We start from the raw sequence: 10,128 nt of genomic DNA, 5'->3' as shown, positions 1-10,128 counted from the left end.
ATTTTCTTTTCTATATTATCCCACAATTTGAAAAGAATAATTAAATATTAAAAAGGGATGGGTCCAACAATTTTTTGTATGAGATAAGCCTATGACGAGATAATGAGGCATGCAAATTAACGGGATTAACCTAGTTGTAACAAATACTACTTCTTAGATGAATTTTATTTTATCATATATATATACAAAAGATTCACCATTTACTTGTTGACAAATAAATTTTTAATTCATATCACCTTCACGGTATAAACAACAAATACAAAAACATAAGATTTTCTTGGTACTACAACTAAATGATAGGCATTAGATTTTTAAATCAAGGGCTAAGATTATTCCAGAATCAATATATTGAAAAAAAAAATATCAATTAAAGTATTTATGTCAATTAACAACAAATTAGTTGTAATCAACTTTTATAAAATATCTCAAAACTTAAAATGCATATAACTATCTCGATTTAAACTATTTTTTCACACAACATATATCAAATTAAGGATACTTTTATAAGGATTATAACGAGATGAGATCCTACATGCATATGTTTCGATGTCAAAATTTAATATAATTTTCGTAAATTTTTATATATTTCGATAACAGTTTAATGTTAATATAACTAACATAATACGTCCACTTAATAAATGTAAAATGTCAATATGAAACTGTGTGGACATATTCAAAACATGGTGTTGATATGTTTTAATTCACTATGTTGATATTTTGATCTAAAACCCTAAATTCAGATTTGTTATTATCTTTTTAATATTAAAAAATAAAAAATAAATTTACACATGTCAATTTATAGATCATTAGATCTTTAAAATTTTGTGATATTAAATTAGTTGTAGTTTGCAATTAAGGGGTGAGTTAGCAATTGATCATACCCCTTTCTTGGTATGTATTTACTCAAATAAACAAGTGGAAGTATTAGTGTTAATATATGAGTGCGTTATATTGCTAACTTTTTAAGTTGCAGACTCATCAACGCAATGTATTAAAAATATCAACACGATGACATTAAAATATCAACACAGTATATTGAAATGTCAATAAAATTATGTGTTGACATTTTAATGTTATCGTGCTGACATTTTTAATACATTACGTTGATGAGTCAGCAGAGTTAGCAACTTTAAAAAGTTAGCAATTGATCTTAATCAGTATTAATATATTTATAATTTTAACTTGAGACGCAAGAATGGTAATGGAGTGGTTGTGACGACTACTTGTACATGAAGCTGATGTTTAATGTTGTGATAGACATTAATTATTGATAATCCATTCTGATCATGAAGATTATCTCAAGGAATTTCAAAGACAAAGATTTATTAATTATTAGTCACACAAAGTCAAAGTAAGTATTGTTTTTTAAGTGGATGGAAACTGCTTTTGAGGTTCAAATCGAAGGATAACTAAGGTTAGTGCCGTCCACACTAGATTAGTTGTAATTTCCTTTTCAATTTAGATAGCAAATTTGATTGGTTTAACTTTTAATTGCGCCAATTAATAAGGCTATAAGCTTCATGAGGCCCTCCTCCCCTTAGTCCCCCTATATTGTTGATTATTCACTTCCACCTATCCAATTTAACATCAAGTTGGAACAAGATAATGAAAATGAATAAAGAAAAACAAAAGACCTAACAAAAATATTGTTATGATGTTATCTCGACTTAATTTGATTCAAATGCACACTTTACTCCAAATATCAAGGCTAATCCAAAGTTTTGAAAAGTTGGCTAAATTTTCAACTTTTGTCTTATTTATCTTTTAAATTATGTACTATATTTATTGTAGGCTGGGCTTTTTTATTAAAGCCCAGAATTCAAATTACATAAAGCCCAGCCCATAAACATTACCATAAGAATATTGTCTTTCTACTTCTAACTAGCTAGACCAACATTTCATTATGCAGAGCTAACCCTTATTTTTCAATATTATTGAGAAATATTAAATTTTAAAAACTCAATTCTCACCCTCACGGACAAAGAATATATATTTTACAATAAATTCTTCTCTACTTGAAAAGTATATAAGTGGCTAATAATTAGACATTTTCCAACTAAAGTATGATAATGATCCACAACAAAGCTTTTAAGTAGTAGTTAATTGCTTAAAAATACAAATGAGGTCTCTACCTTAACATTTTTGGAATCAAATCCGATAGAAAACTCAATCCTTCTATCGAAAAATGGTGCTAAACAATGATATCCGTATCAGTTTAAGTTATTGATATTTTTACTAAAATAGAACAATAGTTTAGTTTTTAGCTCTAAATTTTCGTAGAATGAACGAAAAAAATAAATTGATGGTCTTAATTTCTATATAGAATTGGTAGGATAGAGTAAATATGTAAAATAATTTATATTAGAGTGAACTACAAAAATGGTCCCTGGACTATGAGTTTATCTCGCCCATAGTCCCTGGACTTTAAAAATATTGCCAGACATCCCTAGACTAAGGGTTTATCTCGAAATTGGTCATTTTGCCATTTTTTGATACGAAAATACCCTTTTGAAGGTTTGAGCAATTTTGTCCTTTTACACTTTTAACATTTTAAATCTGATATTACTTCAGTGATCTACTAAATCTGATATTATTTCAAAATTATCATTCTTCTTCCCTTTTGTCATCCTTCACTTCGTATCTTTATTTCAATATTAGATTTAATTTATAAAATTAAATTTTAACTTTATATTTTTAAATATCAATACATTTTTATTAATTAAAATTATCAATTCATGGACACTATAAATATTGATTAAAACTATTAATTTTTATTATTTAATATAATATTCAGTTGAATCAAATAAGTACGGAAAAATAATATTAATCATGACGGAAAAATAAGAGCTATTCTACTTAGCTTTCGTTTGGTTGTTATAATTGCTTGTGATTATATATTATGAAGTTGACTAAAAATTTTATATAGGAGTATTTTGTTTAAATTTTCTAGTTAATTTTGATTGTTTTCAAATAAATAAACAAAAATTTTATTAGTCTTACATTAGATGCATATTTATTTCAGAATACTCGTGTTATATGATCTATTTATGATTAAAACTATTAAATATTGATTAAAACTAAGTTGACGTCGGCATACCTTATTGATTAAATATTAGACACTATCAAATATTGATGAAAACTATTAATTTTTGTTATTTAATAATTTTAATAACTAATAAAAATTTATTGATATTTAAAAATCAAAATTTAAAATTTTATTTTATAAAATTCAATCTAATATTGAAATAAAGAAAAAAAATGAAGGATGACAAAATGGAAGAAAAATGATAATTTAGAAATAATATCAGATTTAGTACATCACTGAAATAATATCAAATTTAAAATGTTAAAAGTATAAAAAGACCAAATTGCTCAAACCCTCAAAAGGGTATTTTCGTATAAAAAAAATGACAAAATGACAAATTTCGAGATAACCCCTTAGTATAGAGATGTCTGACGATATTTTTAGAGTCCAGGGACTATAGGCGATATAAATCCATAGTCAATGGACCAGTTTTATAGTTTACTCTTTATATTAATTACAATAATTTTATATCGGAAGTGATAATATATTTATTTATTATGCATCAAAACTATAACAAATATTCATTTTTCACGTCATCGATGTCCGAAAGTACGTGAGTGGATTTACTTAAAAGACAATATTTCAAGAATTATAAGAACAAAAATATCAAGTCGAATCAAACTATGTAAGTAGATAAAAATATCATAGAATATTATCTAGAAAATCAAGACAAATAAAATTGATAGAGAGAATCCGAACTCGATTTCTGATTGGACGAAGGTAGCATTGATCCTTCAATCCACCTTATCCTTTCCCGCTTTAATTTTCCCTCTTTACACCACACCAATTTTTCACACTCCTCAAAACCATAAATCTCCAATTTCAGACAAAAATTATCTGAATTTCGATAATTCGACACGAATTCTGCAAATATCTCCATGGCTCTTCAAGCAGCCACGTTGTTTCCCTCTACTCGTTGCATTTCGAAAGAGGTACAAAAATGTGTATAAATTCCGCGGGTTTTTTATGAGCTAAATGAAATTGAAGAATTTTCTGAATTTTGATTCTGATTTTGTGAATTTTTGGTTAATTTTGATGTTGTTAGAATAAGGGAATTGCAATTAAAGAGTCATCTCTCTTTGGAGCTGCGTTACCTGCAGGAATTAAAGCTGAATTTAGCCCATCTTTGTACAAGGTGATTCATTTTAATTTTTATTTTGATTCCTATCTATGCAAAATAAGCATTTAGTTTAGGCTGTGAATATTTCGATTGATAAGAAAATTTCCTGTTAAATTTGTTTTCTCAAAGTGTTTAGAATAAATTTTCTTAATGTGCAAAAAATTAGTAATGATTGTTTTCTACACGAAAACTGTATAAAGTTCTATTATTGAGAAATTGACAAATACTACTAAATATGGTCTGATTTAGGAGTTGAGGAAAAAGGTATCAAATGGAGCAATCAGGGCACAAACAGCAGCCACAGCTCCTGCCGTGAACCAGGCCTCCTCCGACGTGAAGAAAACCCTACGCAAGGGCTGCGTCGTCATCACTGGCGCCTCGTCGGGGCTAGGCCTTGCTGCAGCTAAGTCCCTGGCCGAGACCGGGAAGTGGCACGTGATCATGGCGTGCCGGAACTTCCTCAAGGCCGAGCAGGCTGCAAAGTCGCTCGGCATGGCCAAGGAGAACTACACCGTGATGCACCTCGACCTCGCCTCCCTCGACAGTGTCCGCCAGTTTGTCGAGACGTTGCGCCGCTCGGAGATGCCTTTGGATGCTCTAGTATGCAATGCTGCGGTTTACCTCCCGACCGCGAAAGAGCCGACTTTTACAGCCGAGGGCTTCGAGCTGAGTGTCGGCACCAACCATCTCGGCCATTTCTTGCTCGCCCGCCTCCTTCTCGATGACTTCAAGAAGTCGGACTTCCAGCAGAAACGCCTCATCATCGTTGGCTCCATTACAGGTATCAGTATTACTAGTTCACGCACGATTGCTTCTCTGTGCGAATAGTTGGATTCGTATTCGATTTTTTGCTAAAACCGAACGGAACCAAATAGAATAATCCGAACTTTGAAAGAAAAACAACCCAAACAGAAAAATCTAAAAACCCGAACCGAACTCAATATTTCAGTTTGGTTCGATTCGGTTATTTGGACTCTGAACCCGTTCTGCTGTTGCAGGAAACACCAACACTTTAGCTGGGAATGTGCCTCCGAAGGCGAATCTTGGTGATCTGAGGGGGCTTGCCGGAGGTCTGAACGGTGTTGGCAGCTCCTCCATGATCGATGGTGGTGATTTTGACGGGGCGAAGGCCTACAAAGACAGCAAGGTTTGCAACATGCTGTCGATGCAGGAGTTCCACAGGCGCTACCATGAAGAAACCGGCATCAGCTTTGCCTCGCTCTACCCTGGCTGCATAGCCGAGACCGGTCTGTTTAGGAACCATATCCCTCTGTTCAGGATTCTGTTTCCACCATTTCAGAAGTACATCACAAAGGGCTACGTGTCGGAGAAAGAAGCCGGAGACAGGCTTGCACAGGTAGGTTACCAACGATGACATTGTTGTTGTTGTTGTTGATATCGCATTCTTGAAACTGTTTTAATGTGGTGGTTCAGGTGGTGAGTGATCCGAGCCTGTCGAAGTCGGGGGTGTACTGGAGCTGGAACAGCACCTCGGCCTCATTCGAGAACCAGCTATCCAAAGAGGCGAGTGATGCAGAGAAGGCGCGTAAGCTGTGGGAGGTGAGCGAGAAGCTCGTTGGGCTGGCTTGATGCAGTGTCAGACCGTTGAGGAGGCAGTTAGTTAATGATGAGCAGCAAGTGGAGAAAAACCAGTCTCACCTTCATAAAACAATATCCAGAATTCATGTTTTAGGGTAATGAAATTAGCGTGAGCAAATGAGTGTTACAGAGATGCAGAAAGGAAGATGGTCACTTTTTCAAAGTCAATGGGGTCTCTCTCTCTTAAGGAGATGTAAACATATGAGTTTTTTTGTACTGGCTTAATGGAGAAAACGTTGCTATTTCTAATGATCATCAACTTACATTGTCACACAACAAATGACTATACATTGTTTTGGAGGATTCAATCTGAACTAGTGCAACAACACAGTAGAGCTCAAGATAGAACAAGATATGATAGTATAAAGAAATCCAAGTTCAACACAAAACAAAAGTAAAACCAATCAAGAAACAAATTCTACAACAGCAGCAAAGATAAGCAAGCAAATCCATAAAATAGAAAGTAAATCTCCTGGCAAAGATACCAACAAAAAATTATGATAGATCCCCACCAATATCAATATAACTGTAACATGTCAGCATTCACAATCATATTCCTATATCTTCTAATGCTTTAGCAAAATCAGAAGCAACACTAAACTCATCACTGAGGTAAATGAACTAGTTTTTGCCATTTTCAGCAGCATGATCTTCTTTCCCTATAGCAACCACCACCTTTTTCAAGATAAACTCCGTAGGCTGATGGGAATTCTCCACGGCCTTCGATATCCCCTGCCACTTCTCTCCGTGCTTCGGGTCTGCAGCGACGCACCTGTTCAGCACATCCCTCTGGTTATCCTCCTCACCATGCTGGAGCTCGAATTTGTAGTACAGCGCCCAGAAATCCCCAATATCCGGAGCAAGCGTCACAGCCCTATTAAACCATGTCCTAACCTTGTCAAACTTCCTATCATGCCAAAATATATTCCCCACAGCAGCAAGGACATGAGGGTCGTCGCCACATTTCTTGTACGCATCCCTGCTCTTCGTCTTCTGCTGAGGCCGAGGAGCCATCTCAATTGAAGCAGCCCAGAGGATACCACTAGTCGGGCATTCTTGCAAAGCCTTTGCCATCAATATTTCGGCTTCCTTCTTGTGACCATGTCGAGACTCAGCTCTCACTGCAGCAAGCCAAAGCTCGGGCGTTTGAGGGTTTTTCTTCCTAGCCATTGTCAAAACAGCGCGGGCTTTGCTTAATGCATTCACCTTCTCCTCCAAGTGAGCAAGTGAGAGCCATAGAGGAATACACTTCAGGCAGTGCTTCAACCCCAGCTCGTACGCATCCTTGGCTCGATCCAAGTTCGCAAGACGCTCCTCCAACTGCCCCAGCATCAACCAGAGCTTGAAAAACGAAGGAAACTGCTTCAGCCCTTCATCAAGCAACCTCCTCTCCTCTGCAATATTCCCCAGTTCTCTCTCAACAATGGCAGACTTCATCCACACCCTCTCCGTTCCTCCCCTCTCTCGGGCCTTTGCAAGAAGCATCCTCGCCCTCTCTGGCTCATGATTCTCAAACTCAAGCTTGAACGCAGCAAGCCAAATCTCCTCAGAGTTAGGAATTGCAGCATATGCTTCTTGAAGAATCGCCCGAGCTGCAGGCACATCCCCAGCAAGCCATTTCTCCTTGGCACCCATGAGCCACAAAACTTCAGCATGTGGTATGTAAGTAACAGCCTTCCGGAGCAGAGCATCAAGAGATTCCCGAGTGCCATGGCTCTTCTCAAGCTGAGCAGCCTTAAGCCATATGCTCTTCTTTGTTAAAAACACAGTTAGAGCATGTGCATAGATGGCCCTCGCCGTCTCAATAGAGCCTCTCTTCTTGCACTCCTCTGCATCAGCAACCCAAGTTCTCTTCCTATCTTCTTCTTCCACCCCAACCTCGACCGTGTTGTGGATTATAGCCTGACAGGTAGCAACAGAACCAGCTCTTTCAGCTGCCTCGGCCTCTTTCATCCACATTTCTCTATCGATCTCAACACCTTCCCTCTGCAAAGCTCGAATACCCCTCTCGATAATCTTCCCAACCATGCTAGTATTCCCATTAGCTTCTTCCAACTTGGCAGCAGTGATCCATATAGCAGGCTCCTTCGAAAGCTTCTCCCTCGCTTTATTCAGCACTTTCTTCGCATTATCGTATGTTTCTAGCCTAGCAAGTGCCAACCACAGCTCAACATGCAACGGGCAGCATTCCACAGCCCTCTGCAACAAAAGCCTCGCATCTTCCTCATTAGCAAGCTCAACAACCGCCTTCCAAAGCCTCACGGAGTCTGGTATATGCTCAAGCCCTTTCCTCAACACTCTACTTTTATTCACATCCTCCAACTCAAGCTTCGCTGCTTGCATCCATAACTTCACTGAGTTAGGAATCGCCTTCACACCTCTTGCAATAACAGCCTTCGCATCAACATGAGACGCCAAACGGCACGCCTCCAACCACACATCCTCGCTTTTAGGGCATTCTTCGCACCCTTTCCTGATCAAATTCTGAGCAGCCTGAAGCTTCCCGGCCACCTCTTCTAACCTGGCCGCCGCAATCCAGCCATGAGGGTGTTTCGGATTCGTCTGCGTTACTGATTTCAGCAGTAATCGAGCCTTGTTTATATCAGACACCTCTGCATCGCTAGTGATCTTCATACTCTTCAAATCTGTCAAGTAACCTTTAGGATCCACCACAGTCAATCCAGAGACCGAATCAGACAACCTATCGAGCTTCAATGACAACACAGTTCCTCTCCCTTCACCGACAGCAGTCAAATCTGTAACCGGAGTCTGTGCAAATGGCGTTTCAGTCCCACCAGCCGCCCTGCTCTTCGGGTCCAAAGCACTCACATGCTCCTTTTCCTGCCTCGCCTTCTCCAACAGCGTGTCCGGGACAGGAACAAAGCTCTCAAATCTCTTCTTCTTGTTCCTCAACGAATAATCCCCAATCTCCGGTATGCTATCCCACTCGTCAGTCGACATTGTGTGCAATTTCCTCTTTAAATCAGCAAACTGCTCAGTGATCTTCGGATTCGAGGCTCGATACTTCTCAATCTCCTCCTTCAACCTCGCCTCCCTTCTATCCTTCCTCCGCGAATCCATCCTATTATCAATCGCCTCCCAAACAGCATCAGCTTCTTTATCCTCATCGTCGTACTCCGCAGAAGCAAACAATCCAGCATCATTCCCTTCGAATTCATCGAATTTCTGATTCTCGTCATATCCCTTTTCCTCAGCCTCCTCCTCCTCTTCCTCCTCGCCAGCTCCCTTCCCCCGGCCGCGGCCCACGCCAGGCGTCCCGGGTACGCCGATCGCCGCGGCGGATCTGTCTGGCAAGTCAGGGGCAGCGCGGGCAGGACCGATATCAGACCGGGTGGTGAAACCGGTGGCGCCACGGCCCAGCCCGGCGACGTAATTCGGAGGTGGCTTCGAGTTGAGGAAGTCGGTCCTGGCTTTTGGAGCCACGGGCGCTTGCATACCGCCGAGGAGAGGGACGTGTAGGGTTAGGGTTGAATTTGGGGAAACCCCCAAATCGGACAGGAAAACAGCGCCGTTTCCTTCGGTGGAGAGGAGGCGCGGCGAGAGATAGAGGCGCTGGTGGGAAATTGGGATGAGGTGGTGGCGATGGAGATGGAGGTTTAGGTCCCGCAGAGTGGTGGTTGATGGATTGAGATTGACGGTTAGGGTTTTGTTGAAAGGGGATTGGACATACACCATTTTTAGGGTTTGATATGTGCTTGAAAATTGGGGGAAATTGGAATATGAGAGGGCGGTATGTGTGAGTGTGTGAAAATTAGGGGAAGTGAGGGTCGGAGGGAGTAGAAAGACGCCGGAGATGATGAAAACAGCTTTTCCAGACGAGATGATCGAAGCAGGAGTATTTGAGAGAGCGGAACAAAAAATAGGGATTTGGGGACTAAAATACATTACTCTTACTAATTGCATAATTATATAATCAAATTCTAAAAATTAATTTCAAATATTAAAAATTTAAAAAAATATTATTCCTATTATTATAATTAATTCTAGACATTACTTCCAAACAGAGGTATGTTAATTTAAAAAAATAAATTATTACTCATACTAGTATAATTTCGTTGAAATCAAATTCTAAAAATCAATTCCAAAATAGAGGTGAGTTAATGAAAAATAAATATGTATGTAAGACAAAATATGTATGTAAGACTTGGAGGCTAAGTAAATTTATTTTGGTATTTATTTATTTATTTCCTAGTAGATGGATAGATATTAATTGTTTTTCCTTCAACTAAATTAGGGTTTTCATTATACTTTATTTCATTCTATTTATTTTTTTTAGTTTTATTTTTTCCATAAGACTTTTCTT

General features: G+C 38.2%; 2 protein-coding genes across 2 annotated transcripts; one reads left to right on the top strand and one right to left on the bottom strand.

Annotated features, from left to right (window-relative positions):
• The first annotated feature begins 3,853 nt into the window (after positions 1 to 3,853).
• Positions 3,854 to 6,059, top strand: LOC121785726 (protochlorophyllide reductase-like). Its single transcript, XM_042184144.1, has 5 exons — positions 3,854 to 4,017; positions 4,131 to 4,220; positions 4,455 to 4,986; positions 5,204 to 5,562; positions 5,640 to 6,059. Exons 1-5 carry the CDS (start codon positions 3,964 to 3,966, stop codon positions 5,793 to 5,795), a joined length of 1,191 nt encoding a protein of 396 aa, XP_042040078.1. The 5' UTR covers positions 3,854 to 3,963; the 3' UTR covers positions 5,796 to 6,059.
• A 225-nt stretch (positions 6,060 to 6,284) lies between these two features.
• LOC121785725 (protein STABILIZED1-like) lies at positions 6,285 to 9,688 on the bottom strand. The gene has a single exon (XM_042184143.1). It carries the CDS (start codon positions 9,498 to 9,500, stop codon positions 6,426 to 6,428), a length of 3,075 nt encoding a protein of 1,024 aa, XP_042040077.1. The 5' UTR covers positions 9,501 to 9,688; the 3' UTR covers positions 6,285 to 6,425.
• Positions 9,689 to 10,128: the final 440 nt, after the last annotated feature.

The sequence above is a fragment of the Salvia splendens genome, chromosome 22, assembly GCF_004379255.2.
Source record: "Salvia splendens isolate huo1 chromosome 22, SspV2, whole genome shotgun sequence".
Taxonomy (NCBI): domain Eukaryota; kingdom Viridiplantae; phylum Streptophyta; class Magnoliopsida; order Lamiales; family Lamiaceae; genus Salvia; species Salvia splendens.
The sequence above is the reverse complement of the archived record's forward strand: the minus strand, read 5'-3'. Positions and strand labels throughout refer to the sequence as shown.